The sequence below is a fragment of the Branchiostoma floridae genome, chromosome 1 (genome assembly GCF_000003815.2).
Source record: "Branchiostoma floridae strain S238N-H82 chromosome 1, Bfl_VNyyK, whole genome shotgun sequence".
Lineage (NCBI taxonomy): Eukaryota > Metazoa > Chordata > Leptocardii > Amphioxiformes > Branchiostomatidae > Branchiostoma > Branchiostoma floridae.
The window spans coordinates 26,425,752-26,446,916 of record NC_049979.1 but is presented as its reverse complement, the minus strand read 5'-3'; the positions used below and the strand labels follow the sequence as shown (position 1 = coordinate 26,446,916).

The 21,165-nt window shown below is 40.4% G+C and overlaps 1 protein-coding gene across 1 annotated transcript in view; it reads right to left on the bottom strand.

Annotated features, from left to right (window-relative positions):
* The window catches only part of LOC118418827, a 9,441-nt gene extending 2,828 nt beyond the window's left edge, over nt 1-6,613 (bottom strand). The window contains exons 1-7 of the mRNA XM_035824931.1: nt 6,491-6,613; nt 5,560-5,677; nt 4,210-4,310; nt 2,988-3,089; nt 2,044-2,083; nt 485-579; nt 73-76 (exon numbers count right to left, since the gene is read on the bottom strand). Of these exons, the coding sequence (XP_035680824.1) occupies nt 73-76; nt 485-579; nt 2,044-2,083; nt 2,988-3,089; nt 4,210-4,310; nt 5,560-5,677; nt 6,491-6,592 (562 nt within the window). The 5' untranslated portion in view covers nt 6,593-6,613. The remainder of the gene's footprint in view (nt 1-72; nt 77-484; nt 580-2,043; nt 2,084-2,987; nt 3,090-4,209; nt 4,311-5,559; nt 5,678-6,490) is intronic.
* Between the last annotated feature and the right edge of the window lie 14,552 nt (nt 6,614-21,165).

Below are 21,165 nucleotides of genomic sequence, written 5' to 3'. Positions count from 1 at the left end.
CGACATCGAAACGTTGGAAGTGAGTGCAATTCTGGTTGTGTATCGAATAACCTTACTTAACGAGTAATCTACCAAGCTGATAAAACAATTTACGAACGTCATAGCATGTACAGCACAAGAGCGTGAAGTTCTGCTTCAGTACCAAGCAAGTGTTTGTGTGTGTGTGCGTGCGTGCGTGCGTGCGTGTGTCTGTTTATGTCTTTCTGCCTGCCTGCCTGCCTGTCTGTCTCTCTGTCTGTGTTTTCACATATTTGTGACCAGCATAACCTTACCACCTCTGGATGGATTAAAAGTCTTTAAATATTTCATGGAGGTATGCGTTCGCCAAACTCTTCTTAGTGTTATTACATGTTATACTGACACATAATACACCTCCACATTTCACACTGATCTGATATTTTGAAATCTTGTCCTCATGCTGTTTTCTAATACCTAAGTCCCTTCTATTTTACCCCCGTCCATACCATTACAAGCAGACGCATACCTGCATACAGCCATTCTCCACAGTAGCGTCCAGCAAAGGAATCCAAGCCACCGGAATCAACGTGCCCAGAGACTCTGGCAGAGTGTAGCAGTTGTCTGTTAAAATACAAACAATCTTCATATGCCCCAAAGCAGTTACTCAAGCAACTGGATATGATTTTGTCTTACAATGTCTCCTATTGGACATCTAAAATTGTTTTCTTTCATAGTAAGGGTATAGAAGACCAGTTTTTCTTCCAGATCACTTCAGTGTCACTGACGAAAGATGGTGGATACCATATGAAACGTCTGCCCGTTTCCAAAATCATATCCAGTTGCTTGAGTAACTGATTTTTGGCATATCTTATTACCTGGATGTCTAATCTCCACCGACGTACGCAATCTTGAAAGTTGATCTGAGTTAGTGAATTACATTATAGAAAAGTTACAAGATATGATTTGTCGGAGGGGGGGGGTCGTTACTAAAACACAACCAGTAGATTTCTAGCGAGGACACGATCCCTTCACATGCAAAAGTACCCAATTACCACGTACTGATCTAGTGGCACGGCAGGGACAGGGATGAATAGTTCACACCAATTGTCTGTTGATTAACGATTTTTCGTCGACCCTTTTCTTTCAATAGTTTGCTAGTTATTTGGAGTCTAACGTTATATTTCCTAATTCAATAAAACGAACACAAGAAGCAAAGCATTAATTATGTAAGCAAAATTTCAATATGAACGATCGTATAAGTGATAAATAGTGAAATATTATCGAAAAAAAAAAGAAAGTACACCAACTTGGATTCGAACCCAAGATCATTAGTTAAAAAGTCTAATAGTTAAAATCCACTACGCCAAGATACATTACGATGTGTATAGGTGTGCTAATACAACTAAACTGACGGAGCGCGTGATAATACGAGACAAAAATTGTTGCGGGTCTATCATTTCAAAAACTTCTGAAGTCGTAAGATTTCTTTAGTCTCTTCACCTTTTGGTCATCAAGTAAACTTTTTAACCGTTATAAATAGAAGAAGGAGGTTATATAAAATTTAGTTTGTGTGAACTCCCGCACAGTGCCTGCTTGGTGTGTGTTTATGACATTTACATGATAGACAGGGTGAGAATGGCCCGCCACTCATTCGGGCTATTCACACCGTAGTAATTGTCGTTGACCTGTCCTCGCTAGAAAGTTACTGGGTGTGTTTTAGTGTACACGGGGGGGGGGGGGGGGGATTTCCACTTTTGACCATTTGCTGACGTCACACGCGAGACGACACACGTGTCCAGAGCTATTGAGTCAGAGAGCTGAAGAGGAGTTAGTGATTCAGTCTTGTGTTGTTTAGGTGAGTTTATTTCTTTAGTAGGAGAAAATTTTAACTTTTCGTATGCTTAGCTTTATTTTATGTGTGTGAGTGTGTGTCTGTCTCTCTGTGTGTATGTATGTATGTATGTATACATGTATGTTTGTATGTATGTATGTCTGTCTGTCTGCCAAAAGAACTCGCGGGAATGCCATTTCGAAACTCTATCTAATTCGTATTTCTGTAGAAGGCACAGTAATTTGAAGCTTTACCTTGGTGCCAGGGCACAGTTGTCTCATCATTGCTTGGTACCTATGGAACAGTGTAAGAATATTGTCACGTGTGGCCATCAGCATTGTCAGCAAGCCGAATAGCATTGACATTGTCATCATCAACATTGTCAACGTTAACATTGCCACCGTTGGGAGCAATTATTCACCAATTTGCAAGGAAAAATCGAAGGATGGTTGTTGGGCTTTAAAATGTATTTTAATCGACTGCTGTACCCAGTGAGTATAATTACTATTAACGTTAATTACAAATATTAAGAAGAGTTTTTCTCGTATTCCTACAATCAGAGCTTGGAGTCCAAAGGTGAAGATTCTAACTTGTAAACAGTTCTTGTTTAAACCATGATTCAGAGGCACCACGCCCAGATGTTTGCTTTTAATGTCACAGGAGCCTTCAACTTTGCATATTACCCATGATGCAACGCATTCAGCATGCGTAGTTTAAACCATGAGCCTAAGGTAGCAGAACACAGCACTAATATTTATCCGCGACCCCGGATGGGGTAAAAAAAAGTAGCGCGGTCGAAATCACTGTAACATGAAAGACAGCGGGGCATGAACTTTGCTATCTGGTAGTATAATGAGTCGAATTTCAGATCGTGTATATAAGATTATGATGTTTGCTCATTCCCTGTATCATTACGCGTGACCTTTACAGCCGACTACCTCGGCGAGTCGGCTGCAGTTCCGCATGGCCCCGCATGACCCCAATTAAATGAGAGCTTTAAACAATTTCAAAACAATAACTTTTTAGGGTTTTCACTTATTTTGATCGGTTATACCCTCGACTTCAACATATAAGTGTATCGTGCTTGAAAACTGCACCCTACTATGATTATCAGCGTCGATGTCAGTCACCCTGTGGCCCTTAACTACAGAAATCCCCATGGGCCGAAAACTTTGTTCTACCTTGAACCTAACTTTACCTTCGGCCGAAGGTTCCACAGCGGGTTGCCTGCTATCTCCGGACCAACCAGCTGCTCCATTACATTCAGCAGGCGGTCGTTGACCCACAGGTCACAATAGGCCTGGGGAACGAAAGTGTTTTTAGGAACGCTGTGTTTACAGACAGATATGGATATCGCAGTCTCGTATCAAATATTTACGTTCAAACATATTTTTCTACATTTTTGTACATTCTATTTGTGTGGACAATGTGGCACTGCACTCAAGTTAATAACTTATATTGAAACGTATATTATATGTGTATTATGCCACATACACGGTACAGACAGAAGGTAGTCTTTTTTTTAATTTACCTCCCCGACCAAAGTCAGGTACCCATTTTTACAACTGGATGAAGTGAGGAAGGTCATGTAAAGTGCCTTTCCCAAGGTCACAACGTCGGGGGGCACGGTGGGTATTGAAATCATGACCTCTAGATTTCGAGTCGAACGCTCTACCAGTTACGCCACACGCAACACTACGTTCAAACATATGGCATCAATGTTGGCACTGGCGTGTTTTCATAGTTTCCAAGTTACGTGTTTTCTTTTTTAGTCGAATGTAGTTTTTTTTTGTAAATTTTATGGATGACATCAGCGCGCTTATTAGTTTTCGCTCGATTTCAGTAAAAAAAAAGAAGAGTTTTTTCCTCTTTAGGGATGTTCAGATACTGACCAAAATGGGTAAATAGGTTGTGTTGTAACCTAATAGTAGTATGTACAATTGACACTAGAGAGGTAGCCTTGACTGTAGTTGCAGAAGTGAAACTTACTGGATAGTTGTAAGTGGCACAAATATGACGCCATGAGTGTAGTTGCCAACATGGTTAGTGATATGAGTCTACAACACGTGTCACTTTTACTACACTATGTACTGGTGCACTTCTAGAATGAATGCCTTGTTGGTTGTAATGCCATTTTTTTATCACTTCCATTCTTGTTCGAACGTTTATGGTGTCTATTTTCAAAATTTGCCATGTTGTTTGTTTTACCCACCTTATTTTTTTCGCCCTATCTCATTATTTTTGCTGTTTGCAGAGGATGTCAACCACAAAATCAACTTGCTGTGGGCTAATAAAAAATATTTGCAAAAGAATACCGTCATATATCACCGTAATCATCATTATTATTGTTTTTATTATCATTATCATTATTATTACTATTGTTGTTCTTATCAGAAAACAGCATTGTTGACATATCTGACCTTGTGAATCTTCCCCTCCTTCAGCAGCAGTGCGCATGTCCCAGGAAACTCCTCCTCGATTTTTGTCAGACGTGTGAACAGGTCAGCGTCTTGGTACTTGTCTGTGACGGAAGAATGTCAACAAGGGGTGGGTACCGGTACAGAAAATTCAGGTCCAGGTCCGGGTCAGGTTCAGAGGATCAGGTCCAGGTCCGGACCTGAACCTGGACCTGATTCATTATGTCAAAACTTGTGAATTGACTGTAATCACAACAATGGTCCATTTCACTAAAAAGAAATGTCTGTTTGGTGGAGTATTTGACTCACACCGGCGTCCTAAAACCTGACAAGGCTAACAGCGATTGACGGCAAACATTAATAGAAATGACTATAAACTTTACTCTACTTCGCTCCTGTTCTTTTCTTCGACTGGTAAGCGCCAAAACGTATGAATGTCTGATGAAGTAACTTGTTCATTTTGTAATAGGTCCACCATCCGGTCCAGCTGATTTTTTCAGGTCCGGTTTTTCCGGACCGGTCCAATAGGAAACCCCGGGTTTGTACCGGTACACCGTACCGATACCCACTCCTAATGTCAACCCATAATGTCAACCTTATACCTTTTTGCATCATTGGAAGACTGCGGCGGGGTTTATAAATTTGCTTATAATTTTTTTCATAATTAATAAAGCCTGCGTCAACGGCCGAGTTTATATATCGGCTGGAGCTCGTCGAATTTCAAAATTGCCCAAGCGTTAACCGTACTGTAAATGGATTTAAGTTCGCGGGGATTTAATGGTAAAGTTTATTGCAAATTCTTGCCCGTGGGCTAATTGCAGGTAACATGAGAGATTCAGGCAAGGTAAAAAACAATTTCAAAGGCGTCTATTCTAGTCTAAAACTAGTAAAAGCTAACTCTAGGTCCTGGCTTATTGGGTTTTAATTTCGCAGTAGCTGGAAAATGGGGTGTTCGCGGTGGTTTTACGTTCGCGGTAGCGTCATAGACTTAAGTCTCATACTACTAGTATAATGGAAAAATGTTATGAATAATGAATTAATCAAGTTAAGTCATGGCTTACTTTAAGTGTCATAAAATATTACATTTGAAATTTTGTACGATTTCTCGAACGATTATATTAACTATTATGTCGATGAAATTCCATTTTCTTTTCAACTGCGGACCCCTGCTTCGCCTATTGAGTCAGTTCGTCGAACTTGCAGAAGCTTGATGTTTCTGACTTAGGGAGAAGAGATGCTGCTACAGTGAGCGTAGTTCAGTGGCTAGAAGTGGTCAATGGCCTTGCACTGAGCAAACATGTTAAAAAGAAAACAACTTTTCTCTATAATTTCTAGCGATGAAGAGGAACCAACTTTTGATCTTGCCAGCTGCATACAGTCTCTTTGCCAGAGCGTCCACCAGTTCTTCTGTACCATCTCTGCTGGGCTGGAGTTCCTCGGGCGTGAAGAAATCCTTCACTAGAACAAAGCCCTGTGTAGGCACACCAGGGAAATGTCTAGCCTCCGTTGCAGTCTTCGAAGGGGGGTACGTTTTTATGGGGGGGGGGGGGGGGGTTAGGTTCTCTTGTGCCGGAAAAGGGAGTTTGCAGAGGAAGGGAAATTGCTGTGGAGAGGAGTTTGCCGTGAAAGCGAGTTTCCCCCGTTTCAGAACACCCCCCAATAAAAGCCAGCCCAGTTCGAAGACTGCAACGGAAGCTATGAATTGTCAGCCGTGTGTGTGTGTGTTTCTGACGATAGGAAAAATTCGTATCCTTTACGTTATGTGATACCATATAAAACTAGAGTTCAACGAACAAAAGCCTTCGCCAAATAATCATGCCTTTATTCAAGACTTTAAGGTCTCATTCATGTATTGGTTAAGAGTACCTACCCCAAAATCGAACAACTGCATGATGTGTGTTTGACCTTTCCTTTCCCAGCCCCTATACACAACCAACAAATATCATGCAAAATCATAATGTCTCGAGTTATGCTGTCCGTAAAAAAACGGACACTTAGGCTGGTATCCAGCCGTATTATAGCTCCCGGGTCTTTTCTGGCCATACTCAGCTTCTCGAGTTATATGCTGTTTACCTACATACAGAGACACAACATGATGTCATAACAGAATTAACAGTTTGGCACTATCTTATGCCACTGTACGACCTACTTGGAGATTAGTTACCTACACAGCCTTTGAATCGTTCAGTCCAGGGTCAGGTTAAAAGGTACAGATACAAAGTGTAGCACTTTAGACTTCTGCGCCGTCTTGAATAAGTCTCTTTCTTCATCGTCTGAAACTCACCTCATCGAAGTACTGCTTGACTTGTTCCTTTGTCAGCTGCCCAGGCTTGTCTTCCTTGGGCTGTACGGGAGGTGTGGTGTAGACTTCCGGACAGGCTTCCATAGTGGTTACCGTTTTTCTCACTCACTGCTCAAAACAGAGAGGGTTCGATTCTTCAACAGTGGGCCATACGCAGATTTGGACGTCGGACGTAGTCCTGATACAACATGCCAAACTATGAACTTTGGACTTACTTCTGTCATGACGTATAAAGGGCGATACCAAAGCTTCATCATAAACATAAAAGAAAATAAGGGTCTAATTTTATAGGTTTCGTTCTAAGTCAAGTCAAGTCAAAGTTTATTGCGCAACATTTGTAAAATGGCTACACTGTAAGACAAACTTAGGTATATTGTATAAGACAACTAGCTATATAGTATTCATTAAACTAATAACGTAACAATGGATGTAGATTTAAGGCTTTGCAATTTTCGAAGAAACACGGTGCACAATGTGAAACAAATCTAAAATGAACAGGGAAATGGTCAACACGTGGTCTTGACTTCATATCATTCATTCATTACCCTTAGACACTTCTTGTCATAAGAGGGCATAAGGGACTTCCAAACCTTAACTATTGATTTGGGGCCTTTGTAAGGGTCAAAATGTCACTGTTTAGATAACATGCAGGGGAGTGGTCAACATGTGGACAAAGGACTCTGGACTTTGGCCGTATGTCCTGACATGACATCATGGCCATGCCAAATCTTACCTTGACCTTTCGACCTCTGTCCTGCATCTCCATACAGCCGGTGTGACAGCGATCTCGCCCCCCCCCCCCCCCGGGGGCGAGATCACTAGCGTTTTCGCCCCCCCTTTAGCGTTTTCGCCCCCCCCCCCCCAAGAGCAGCTGGTAACTACATATTAGAGGTGCGCTACCTGGTACTATACTGCACCTGGGGAGTAACGTATATGGTGTGTTACCTGGTACCTATATGGCACCTTATTACCGTACCGTAAGATGTCATACCTCGAAAGTCGATACTATATCGTTCGGTGCAAACATGACATTGAAATGAAAAAGACAATTTTTGCAGCTGAGGTAGCATAAAAACAGTGCTACTGCGAACGTATGTTAAATCAACACCGTCTATGGTACACGTCAGGTATATGTTTTCAATTTGTCACAGTGTTTTCTTTCTTGTGCTGGAAACATTTCCAAAGCACTAACAAAAACACACGTGAATAATAGTTTCTCATTATAAACACTATCTACGCGCAAGTTGATATAGCTGTTGGTAAATGCTACACAAACACTGGTAAAGTACCAGTCTTAAGAAACACGGGTAAATGCATCAGTTCCTAAATACTAGAAAAAACAGTCATGTTGGAGGTGAAGATATCCCTTGGCCAGGTGCATATACCAAAATGTGCGTTATTCTAATTAATACCTAATATTTGCATAATTAATAAAGACATTACATAGTTCTTTTGTGGTCACTTCATGGTAGAGACTTCATATTGGAGATATATAGGTTGCTTGAAGACAGGTGAATACAATGAAACACATCTTATGTCAAGACTCAGGTATATGCAATAATTGGAATACAAGGGACCCAACCCTCCTTGTCTGAAACAAGTTCAACTATCTTATTACCATGTAATTACGTTAATATTGATACTATGAATGGAGTTATGTATCAAACTCGTGTACTTATATCATTCTGAAACTGCATTTTGTGATTTATACCAATCAACTTCTAAAATGTCATGTTAACCCTTTTTTTTGGGGGGGGGGGCGAAATCGCTAAAGGGGGGCGAGGTAGGGGGCGAGATCACTAACCGGGGAGGGCGAGATCGCTAGTGATTTCGCCCCGGGGGGGCGAGATCGCTAGTGATTTCGCCCCCGGGGGAGCGAGATCACGGGGGGGCGAAATCGCTGTCACACCGGTATAACCGCCGTTTTTACACTCAATTATATGATAAATTGTAATATAATGTAATGGGTATACCATTCCTGTGTTTCTATTGTATAATCTGTCAGATAATCCACAGAGATGCATGAATTAAATTCATTTCAACGAGTTTGTCCCAAGCAGTTTAAAGAATATAGTCATATCCTTCTTGTCGACCCTGACCTTCTGACATGTGTAAAACTGGCTCCTGTAAATGACGCCACCTGACAACTCTTGGCAATACTGCAGCACTAAGCAATGGTTTGCCATTTGGGTGCTGCTTAAAATTGTAAGAAGAGAATGAGGATTGCAGACGACAAAAGTGATAGGAGAAAGGATTAGAATTGCAACCGCCTAGAGTGTGCAAAAGCCAATTGGAAACAGCAGCGAGTGTTCAAAATATGTTTGGAAGCACAAAGAGAGATGGAAGAGAAGGAAAGACATGCGTCCAACTACCGACTTATTGAAGCAGTTAGAGGGACAACAACAACAAGTGAAGACCTCAATTATATTATTCTGTATGTTACGAGTATGTCTTTGTTGTGACCTGTACTTAGATCGGTTGGGCATGAAATGTACAATAAAGGTATTCATTCATTCGTTATATGTAAATGTAATCTGTAAATGTATGACGTGTGTTGACAGACTAATAGCTGTGTAACGAACACGGAAAAAAGTAGATGAAGAAAAAAAGAATGGAAATTGTTTTTCTCCTACGAGTGCATACATAAATGAATTCAATATACATGTGTATCTGATAGTTTTCCGAACTAGATCAAGAACGTCTTTGAATGTTGTTTTCGATACCTCTCTTTTAAAGTGTAACAAACAAAGAAAACGATTTCGTGTGTATTTGATTTGTCTCGACCGAGAAAGAAAACGTGCAATATTTGCCACCCACTCAATATGATTTTCTTTCATCTTTGGTTTCCGATTTCTTCATATTTTGCATTGTGTTTCGGACCCCGCCTGAGGTAGGGTGTGTATTTTTCGCTGTGCAGAATCCTGACAAGTCACACCATGCCGGGAGGGCAACAGCAGTGTCAAACTAGGGACACAGGTAAGTGTTTATGAAAATATTTTCTCTCTACACATATCAGAGGCGAATATAAATTTATATATAGACGTTTATTTGCAAGTTCATGCCCGAGGGCTAATTGCAAGTACATGGTATAAACATAGGAGATATACATGTAGAAGTGACAATGAACAGTTATAAACAATATTCTACTCTAATACTTGTGTCGGCTATTTCTAAGCAGGTTGCAATTGGGTTTGACTTCTTTTTTGGAAGCAGCACCACCTTTTCTACAATTTGTGGGTTCTGCGATTTCAAGAGAAAAGTGGCGTTCTGTTCGTCTGTGAATGTGGGGAAGTTGGGATATGTCTTTGTGGCTTCTCTAAACAAAGTGATTCTTTCGGTTTGCTTGAATGAACACTTGGAAATAAAATGTGTTTCATCTTCCACTGCTTGAGATGTACAGTATTTACAAATTCTTTAACACGCTGGTAATCTCTTATATCTCCCTCTTTCTACTTCAAGAGGATGAGCGCTAATTCTGACTTTGCTTATTGCGGAGCGCAGCTCGAAATCAACTAGTTCTAAGTACTTCTATCTAACGCGTATACAGATTTACAAGTTTTGTAGAACCTCAGCTTACCGGTATCTATACTTAGGGGTTATGTAGAAACGTCTGGATGTACATATCAGTAATTCTGTTCCTTATCAGATTACATACGTACACAGGGTCACATGAACAGGGGAAAGGTGTCAATGTGCCATAGACGCCTTTGTATATGTTAATGAAATGATATCATCATAGATAATGAATATATATTTGTAAACAGTAATATTGTATTTTGATTCCATCAAATCTTTAAATGACTGTTACTCTCTCTAATACATACCGTCGATGCTATTTTGATTTCGTAATTTTTCTCCAGGCACCACGCCCAAAGCCTTCTATCGTCCGCAGACTGATTGGCAGGCACGTGCCGACGCCGCTGCGAATATACCCAATCCTATGTACGCCTCCAGAGAAGGTAGAACTTTTCAAGTCTGCTTACGGTGCCCTTGTTATTGTCTCGCTTTTAAGCCTTTACTGTATGAAGTATGTGCACTTGATTTTGTGATTTCCTCCAGGCGCTACAAGTGCACCCGTTCAGCAGCCGCAGACTCACTGGTGGTCAATCACGAACGCCGCTCAGAGTATACCCAACCCTTCACATGTCTTCAGAGCAGGTAAAACTTTGTAATCCTGTTGTTTTTGTCCTGCTTCTATTTTGTTTTAATCTAATTGGGTCTGTCTACAGTTGTTGTAAGCTTTTCGTACAGTCAAAAGCTGATTATATTCCTAGATAATCCTGTTGTTTTCTCGGAGGAAAGGCAGTCTTTGATCTTTGTCGACAGAACTATGATTCTGTCATGCATAGACTGCTAGATTTATACGACATCGAAATAGTACGTCAATACTGAATCAACTAGAAAAATCTGATTTCTAAAGCAACAATACATCGATGTAATCTTGAATTGTAAAATATCAATAAAAGGACCCCAAAGGTTAAAAGAACACATCGTGTGTACTTTTTCTTCTGTTTGATTGCTTGTTTAATGTAAAGGCGTCAAATGTGAACCTTACAAATATTAGTTAGAATTTAGAAGTAAGAAATCATAGTTCTAATATCTTCAATATCGTTTAGCTATCCATATGTTAAACAATATTCTACCAGTGGGCTCTGCCACTCATGTAAGCTGTTCATTGATATCACCGATTTTTCTACTCTGGATCAAAGTAAATCTGTAATTTCCAACTCAAAGTTTTACTTTAATTTTCGAATCTATAATCCCGCATTTGTGAGTCCTTTGTTTGTCATTCCTCGACAGAGACTGGAGTTCGACAATCAAAATGTGGGTAAATCCAGTTTCTGTGTTGGAAATCACAGTACAGCGCTAAAAAAGCATTTGCTGTATTAAAAGCTTTTAAAATTTGTTCAGATCGCACGTATCCGGGTGGAGCAAGGGTTCTTGGTGGCCTTTGTACCTTCATCCGCTCCCATCGCAGCTGCATGGCCGCCGGAATTGCCGTGCTGCTGAGCTTGATTGCTGTTGGATTCGCCCCTCTGACGTTCATCAATAAAGAGGTATGCACTCTTGTAGCACAAAGCCTTTTTTTACAACATCTTCAACTTTTTGAGGCACTACCAGGACAGAATATACTGTTGTTTTGCCTTATTTTCTTCTTCTAACGTTTGGTACTCTTACTTTCGTCTTTAGGAAATAACTCAACTGTCTACCACTGTTGACGCCGTAAAGCGCGGCCAAGACAACATGTTCACCACTATTGACGCCATGAAGCGCAACCAAGACGACATACGTCAGCTGTCACCCACTGTTGAAGCCTTGAAGGACGACCAACACAACATTTCCACCACTGTTGACGCCTTGAAGCGCAACCAAGACAACATGTCCACCACTGTTGACGCCTTGAAGCGCGACCAAGAGAACATTTCCACCACTGTTGACGCCTTGAAGCGCGACCAAGAGAACATGCCCACCACTGTTGACGCCTTGAAGCGCGACCAAGACGACATTCGTCAGCTGTCATCCACTATTGACGCCTTGAAGCGCGACCAAAGCAACATGTTCACCACCGTTGATGCTTTAAAGCGCGACCAAGACGACATGCGCAAACTGCGCATCACTGTTGACACTTTCAAACGCAACCAAGAGACCATGTCTACCACTGTTAACGCCTTGAAGCGCAACCAAGAGGACATACGCCAACTTTCCACTACAGTTGACGCATTGAAGCGCAACCAAGACGACATGTCCAGCACAGTTGACGCCTTGAAGCGCAACCAAGACGACGTGTCCGCCAATGTTGACGCCTTGAAGCGCAACCAAGATAACATACGCCAACTCTCCACCACTGTTGAAGCCTTGAGACGGGATCTGGACAAGGAGCGCAGCCGAACCGCCACATTAGAGCAGCGTCTTCACGAGATGAGTAAGGCACTGCGTATCATTGAGTTGCCATCATATCATGATAGTGAATGAAGCAAAATTTGGGACATGATCAATCATTATTTCATTGATATTTTTCATATTGATCAATAATTCTTAAGTCTGCAGGGTGATTTGCATTGATAGATAGAACCTGAATTCTCAGATATAGTTAATATTCTCAACAAAATTTCGTCTGTTTTCAAAGTACTGTAAATGCAGAAATGTTCGCGGTGGATTAATTATGATATTAGATTGCAGTCTATGGTGTTACCGCGAACTTAAATCCACCGCGAAAAGTCCCTTTTCCTGCTACCGCGAAATTAAATCCCCGCGAACTTAAATACATTTACAGTATTCTGGAGAGTTTCTCGGCATTGTATCATGTTTTAACACACTGTATGTCTGTCTCTAATGATTTATGATGATACATGTATGACATGTTCTACAGTAATTGAAAGAACTGAAGCTACAGAAACTATCTGGCTTCATTTCCGTACACATACGAGATATACATGTATATACAGTCAGTCAGTAATAACAGACTAGTGTGGCGATATGATTTTCTTATGGCATAAATGTAATAATTTGTCAGTGACTGAATTCTGGAGCATTTTCAATATCACCAACGTCAATATGTACGTCTGTTGTTGACTCAATTTTTTTCAGGATCTTGTCCTAAAAGTTACATACTGTGGCATAAAAACTGCTACAAGGCCTTCAACATAAGGGAGACCTTCAAAGGAGCGGCCTCGACCTGTCGTCAAGATGGCGGCAACCTCGCCATGCCCCGAGACGCTGAGACCAACGCCTATCTCATCTCCTTGTACAAGACCGTGAGCGACAAGGGTGCTTTCTGGTTCGGCCTGCACGATCTGCGCGAAGAGGGAAGCTATCAGTGGGCGGATGGTTCTGCACTTGGGACGTACAACGCCTGGGCTCCGGGTCAACCAAACGATCAGGGTGGCGACCAAGACTGCGTTATTTACTCCGCATTGGAGAAAGACATGTGGAACGACTACCATTGCCACTGGCAGAGTCGATTCATATGCCAGGCTGTCCCAGGTACTTTTAGGCATTTCCTGAAATTTTTCGGTCTAGTAGACATTTCACAAGAGACAAATCACATTAGACCTTCATTTCTCTTCCTGTAAACCATTCCACACTTCATCCCTGCTAATTGTGCTAATATTTTCCAGGTCGTCCATAGGCGACAGGCGGAACTCTCACCACCACTGTACATCGCCTCTCGTGCCAGGAAAACTAACTAGAAGAGAGTGGATTTTTGACGTTTAGTATCATCTTGAAAGTAATTTGAAATATCTTTGACAAACGAATAGAAAATGTAGTACATGAAGTGTGCTCACAAGACCCGGTACTCCATGAACCAAGATTAGACTTCCTCTCTGTTATATGTAAAGGCCGGTCTCAAGGTATTACCAAAGACGAATTCCAAAGGAATTACGTTCGTGCAGTTTTTAGAAAGTTTCCAACTCAATGACAGCATTGTACTAACGGCTCCGCCCTCAAGGCGTCCCCAAAAAGTGAAATATGTAATTGAATTGATTTGATTGGGCCAAATCACCATTGTTTCAATAATAATAATAACAATAATCACCAGGTGTATTTTGCCAGCCAGTATTTTCGTTTATACTCTAACAATTTGTTGAGTAGGAAACTAACGCAGAGAAAGCTGGTCCATACCTAATTGAATGATTATCTATTATTTGTTTATATTTTTAGATTATCTACCCTTTTGACAGCATGCAATTTTTATGGCTGCATACCAGTTTCCTGATTGTAAACCAGTTCTTTGGTTAAATTTAAGTTTTTTTGCTGATTGTGGAATCATTTTCTGTTTGTATATTCGTTTGTTCTTTTTTGATTTTATATTATTTTCGTCTGATTGTATACCAATTCCCAGACTGTATGCCGGTTTTTCGATTGTATACCGTTTTTTTGGTTGTACACCAGTTTTGTGTATTTTGTATCATTAGAAAACATATTTATTACCTACTATAAGACAGTTGTCATAATCATCTATTCAATAGTATTTTCTTTCATAACATCAGTGCATTTGTATTCTATGCTGTCTAATTGGAATGACTCAAAAATATGTCTGTACAATTATATTTACATGTCGCTGTGTTAACTTTGCGAGAAGAAGATATTTTAACCATCAGAAAGAGAACACCTAGTCAGCTTGGAGGAAATGTAGACTGAAATGATATCAATTCCTGTTTACTGCTATAGAAATCTGTTTGTTCAACATTTTAGTGTCAATGGTTTTTTTGTTTCCTGTCCTGATCTTTTGTTCTTGGATGGAAATTCTTTTTGTATGTTGCAGCAAATAATATACCTTATATCTATATCTATATATCTATATATCTTCACATTTCACCCTTTCATTGTCAAGAATAAAAACACACAGAGAGAAAAAACACAATTCATGTCGTTGGTGTGTTAATGTTGTGTTTACGAGATATTTTGTGATTAATAATTATTTAGGCATCAGCAATTCGTTAGCCCTAACATATTCATGTCTCTCCTCCATGGAAAACAGGATATTTCAGGCGGTATACGGGACATTCCAATTCTTTGGACAAAGTCAAAATCCTAGACTCAGAACAGGATCTCTTCGCGCGAGGAGTGAAGGAGGCAGTGTACATTAGAGCCCACCGGCCCACACTGAACAGAGACGGGGGGCGACATAGACTTTCTGATACTTATGACCCCCTCCTGCGAAAGTGGTGTGTTCCTGAAGTCACTGCTGGAGATAGAAAGGGTCATTCTTCGAACAAGGTCGACGGAGTTTGACCGAAAATTTAGAGGGTATGTCCCTATAGTTAAATCTAGTGTTGGAAGTAAAGTGTTAGCAATTTTTTCTATAATGTATTCTACCAACACTGGTGAACTTTTATGCTAAGTAGGAAAAACCTTAAAGTTAGCCTCAGGTTCGCAAAATCTCTCCAATAGTTCTCCCATCTCAAGCTGCTGGTTACCCTCAAACCGTTCGGAAATCCATACAAGAAGCCTAAGGTGCACACTAGCTTTGTATTCCATTAGCAAATATTATTGTTATCAATTATTGTTGTATTATAAAAAAAACATGCCCCTTCTTCGGCTCTACTCACTCATGCTAATTCACTAATGATGCAGTCAAGCTTAGCGAAGTTAGCAGTTATTTAGGTAATCAATACAAGTTTGTTCAGAATACATATAATTCTTACTAAACAATAACATTGCATAAATTCCGTAAAATCCGTATTGTAAATCGTATCAATTCTGTAAAATTCGTTGAAAAGATTCATTAGTCACGTATGTATACAGTTAATACAATTTTTCATCAATCAGTGACTATTTTCAAAGGTGAACACACGTACCTCCAAATTTTCGATGGCTATCAGTCCATCTTGATCACGGAGTGACCCAGTTCTCGCGAGAGTTGCGAGAACTAGGTCAAAACTTGCGTGGATCTTCTGCCCCTCACCCCGGCCTCCTTACGGAGTAGGGGTAAGTAGGACTTGGGCAGCTCCCAGCCATCACTGCGGTTCAGCTTCGCACCTTCCAAAAATTCGTATGAATACTAGTTTACCCCTGTAACAGAGAAAAAGGTGTCAGCAAGGGATACACAACCTTTTTACAACAAATCATTCCTCGATTTTGACTGATTTGTTTGGGAAATGGTACCTCTTTTTGTTTTCGCATGGAAATATTAGTTATAAAACCCTTTCCATGTTTGTTTTGCTTCATTTTATTTGATCAATTGTAGACAAGCCTAGAAACTCAAACTGTAAGATCTACAACAGCCATTTTGGGACTATGAATGAATGAAAGTTTATTTTAAAATTCTTGCCCGAGGGCTAATTGCAACAGGGGATATACAGAATACATTGTTAACATAAATAAAATGAAAGACTTTGGTCTAGATAACAATGGTTACAAGTGGAAACAAGTGACTATTCCAGCAATAATATGGACTGCTGAGAGCTACGATCTAATTTTTTTGGGTTGGACTTCTTTTCTGGAAGCAGTGGAAGACGAAGTGTCTATAATGAGTGGGTTATGTGACGTTCTAGTTTTGTTTTCGTCAGTAAACGTTTGGAAATTTTTGTGGGTTTTGCAGGCCTCTTCAAATAACTCCTTTCTTTCCTGGTTGTTAGAGAGGCAGTTAGAAATAAAATGTATTTAGTCTACCACCGGTTTTGCAATGCAATTGTTACAGGTTCTCTCGTCCACATGTAGCTTTTTGTACCGCAATTTCTCAATTTCAAGGGGGTGGGCGCTAATTCTAAGTTTGCACATTGTCGGTCTCACCTCAAATTTATCTAGTAAGGTTAGATAATTTTCCATTGAGTATCCCTACTTAAGTTTCTTGAAAAAAAATTAACTTACCAATATCATACAGGCTGTAGACAGTCTCTGAGAAAATGTCTCTTTCTTAACAAAGTTATATGCTTGTTGTCTAATCGTGAGAGAATTCATAGAGTACCATAGAAAAAAAACGGTATCGTCTAGGATATCCTTTACATGTTGTGACCGGCATTTCTTACGGTCGTTAGTCGGTATATATTGCTGACAGAGTACCAGGAAAGCGTCTACTTGTAATGGATGTGTTGAGAAGTCCAACTGTTTGAGGCGTAGCCAATACGAGGGGCGTTCAATAAGTAATAACTCTGACTCATTTCCCATAGCAGGAGATTAATGAAACTTGGCACAGTTATTAGTCTTTCTCTTCATAAGAACCACACAGAGTTATGCATTTCTCCCATCGTTTGATGCAGCTCTGGACACCGTTCTTGTAGGACACCCCAGGTTGGTCCTCCAACAGATGCCTCATCAATGGCAGAAGAGGAACGACCAGGTCTGGGAGCTGTTTCCATAGACTTCCGGCCATGTTTGAATTCAGAATGCCAGCGTTTTACAAGGTCATATGATGGGGCATCATCACCATAAGTTTCTTTCATTTCATCAAAAGTCTCCTTTGGTGTGCGCCCTTTCAAATACAAAAACCGGATCACTGCGCGACACTCAACTGGCTCCATTTCACCCCTGGTCCATTTCACACCTGACTCAGTTCAAACACCAGTAAATCAGAAACCACAATTAGTTCAGAGCTCTTTTTTGCAACATAAACTATAGAGATATGAATCATTACACATACAAAATTTCATTTAGATCAGACAACTGGAAGTGGGTCAGAGTTACTACTTATTGAACGCCCCTCGTACTTAACGTATGGATGTATCTAAGTCTATTTCGAGCTCTGCATTCTCTACTACCTATGTTACTTGAATTTCCATGTACGCCGAAAACTTTTGCAAAAGCGGTTCTGTGTAATTTCTGCTGGGGAATTGTCATCTGAATAATCTGCCCCAAATCTCACAACCATATAATATGTTTGATACATGTACTGAATAGTTTGAGCTGAATAATCGCCACTTTTCATTGAGACGCCCTAGACTATTCAGTGCCAAGGAAATGTTGCTTACTTCTTTCTTCTTTAATTTACTGGGTGACAGGGTCTTTTTTGGTGACCGAGCCTTTGTTGGGTTATGGGAATGTATGAAACTCACAAGCAGATCTTGTACTTGCTTGTAAATCTTGTACTTGCACTTCTAACAAAGATTGCTAGGCTACGTTTTTGATCCATGAGTAAAAAAGATTTAACATTATTCTTAAAAATCATACCTTTTGTAAAACATTGTAATACAAATACTGCTGCACAAAGATGGGGTCTGCCACTTGGGTTAAGACCGCAGTTATAGAAAACCCATAAATTTATGTGTTAATGCAAAAACATGACGTGTGTTGACGGACTAAAAGCTGTGTGACGAACACGAAAAATAATAAACGAAGAATAAAAGAATGGAAATTGTTTTTCTCCTATGTGTGCATAGATGCATGCAATATATCTGATAGTTTTCCGAAGGAAAGATCAGGAAGTCTTTGAATGTTGCTTTCGATACCTCTCTTTCAAAGTGTAACAAGCAAAGAAAAAGATTTCGTGTGTATTTGATTTGTCTCGACTGAGAAAAAAAGCGTGAGCTGTTTGCCACCCACTCAATATGATTTTCTTTCATCTTTGGTTTCCGATTTCTTCATATTTTGCATTGTATTTCGGACCCCGCCTGAGATAGGGTGGGGTTTTTTCGCTGTGCAGAAACCTGACAATTCACACCATGCCGGGGGGTCAACAGCAGCCCCAAACTGGTGACACAGGTAAAATATGTTTTTTGAAAATATATTTACTCTACACATATCAGAAGCCGAACGGGTTTGTGTTTCAAAAATATATGGAATGACACTTCAAAGATTCAAATTGTCTTATGGTGAAGAACGTATTTTCTTTCTACCGTTTTAAAGAGCATTTGAATGAGGTGTGAAGCTTGAAAGATGCATTTTTATGGCGATATTTTTCAATTGGTATAAGTGATCCAACTACCTCGACAAATGGATCAAGTGCAAATCCTGCTTGGGGCTTGGTGTAATGTGGGGTTGCATCCGACATTTCGGATTGTAAAGTAAAGCCCTATGCATGGGGAGCATTAGACGTTAAGTACGTCCTCTGGTCGTCAAACCTCTGCACGTGAAAGAGTCAAAAAAACCTATCGAGAAGAGTACATGTAGGTGCGCTTGGATGAAAACATCACACATTTCGGAACCTAACATCGATGCTCAAGATAAAATGTGCTTTTGGCAAGCCGCAAAATATAATATTTTTCCAATAATATCAGCAATTTCCATAACATTAAGAAAAAACGTCTTCCTCTCAAAAGTATGTTTCCAAGAAACTTCAAGTTGGTTTTCCCAACTGGGCACTGCATTTATATCATCATCAGTCATAGTAGGATTATCATGCCACAAAGATTCGAGCTTGAAGAATGGTTTCGGATGGAGTAATGTACTTGAACAGGAGAAAGATGTCAAATTGCCATAGACGCATTTGTACATGTTAATGAAATGTTACTATAATCATAGTTGACTATATGTTTGTAAAGATAATGTTTTATTTTGATTTCATAACATGGTCACAAAGCGCGTACGATTCCTTGCGATTCCTTGCGATGCGCGGTATAAGCGCAGTGCGTCGGAGGAAAATCGGAAGCAATAGTTTAAATATATAAAGCCGTAATCACAAAGCGCGTAGTGCATCGTACGATGGGGTCATAAGAGCGTGCCTGCGTCAATCGCAGTAAATCAGAGTAAATCGGGGAGCGTCCTATGACGAACCCATTATAAACCCATTAAGGCTAATAAAGACTGCCTCAAATATTCATTTTTCCCAAGAACTGCTACCGATTGGAATACTTTACCATACTCTACCAGCCTTCAAACTAACCCCGTTAAGTTTAACTTAAGGAAGAGGTATTACAACATCTAAGGAACAGCCAATAACACAACAGCACTACGCCCTGGGTGGTTTGCCCCAACAAACTAGGGGTGTTGCCCAGTATCATAACAAGAACAAGAACGAAAAATAGAGCTGAAATGGATTTTGAACATGTTCAAAGTTTCTCCATCATCGTTCGATTTTTATTGCCCCCATACCAGACTTCATTACGGTCATTTTTTTCTACTAATAACGTTAAAGGTTCATAACTTTTTAGCATGCTGTGATGGTTTTAGTTTTCCCTGATATTGTCGATGTTGACGAAAAAGAAAACTATTTCAGTCGCAACTGCCACAGTAGCAACCAAAGATTCAGTATCACGCACAGGTGATGCAGACAATTGGTTGATCGCTTGGAGTTTATAATTAGATCAAATCTCAGCTCTCGTCGGTCTTGGGTCAGTTTACCATTATCATAATAACTATGGGGATAACTCAAACAGAAAGGCTGGCTCTATGAGTCTGAAATATATATGGTATAATGCTTATGATATAATTTTTGTATGATGGAATTTTTGTTGATAGTATATCATAATACTTCGAAAAAGCCTGACTCGTAGAGCCGGCAAGCAGGCCGAGATAACCATACCAGTAATTGTGCTTGATTTGAACATTTGCTTGCAATACTCATGTTGTCATGGTCTCTTTTAATTCATTTACAGTGAAAGACATTATAGGAAGGTATTCAACAGCTGCGTCCACATTTGGTTCGTTAAAGAAGCGCAAAAGCGTTCAGGCGGCTATTCAGAAGAGGCACAAGTGGCAAATCGTACGACGCTAGCGCTGGACAAATTTTGAACATCATCCGATGCTCTGCGATGACTGATTTTGCTTCCGATTTAGCTGCGATTCATTGCGCTCATCGTACGATATGCGGAATACTCCAACGCAAGAAATCGTACGCGCTTTGTGACCGGGGCTTTAAGTGGCTGTTGCTGCTGCTAATACATACTTTCGGTGCCATTTCGATTTTGTAATTTTTCTCCAGGCACCACGCCCAAAGCCTTCTATCGTCCGCAGACTGATTGGCAGGCACGTGCCGACGCCGCTGCGAGAGTACCCAACCCTATGTACGCCTCCAGAGAAGGTAGAATTTTTCAAGTCTGCTTACGGTACCTTTTTCTTGTCTCGCTTTTATATCTTTACTGTATGAAGTATGTGCACTTGATTTTGTGATTTCCTCCAGGCGCTACAAGTGCACCCGTGCAGCAGCCGCAGACTCATTGGTGGTCAATCACGAACGCCGCTCAGAGTATACCCAACCCTTTACATGTCTTCAGAGCAGGTAAAACTTTGTAATCCTGTTGTTTTGTCCTGTTTCTCTTTTGTCTTTATCTTGTTGGGTC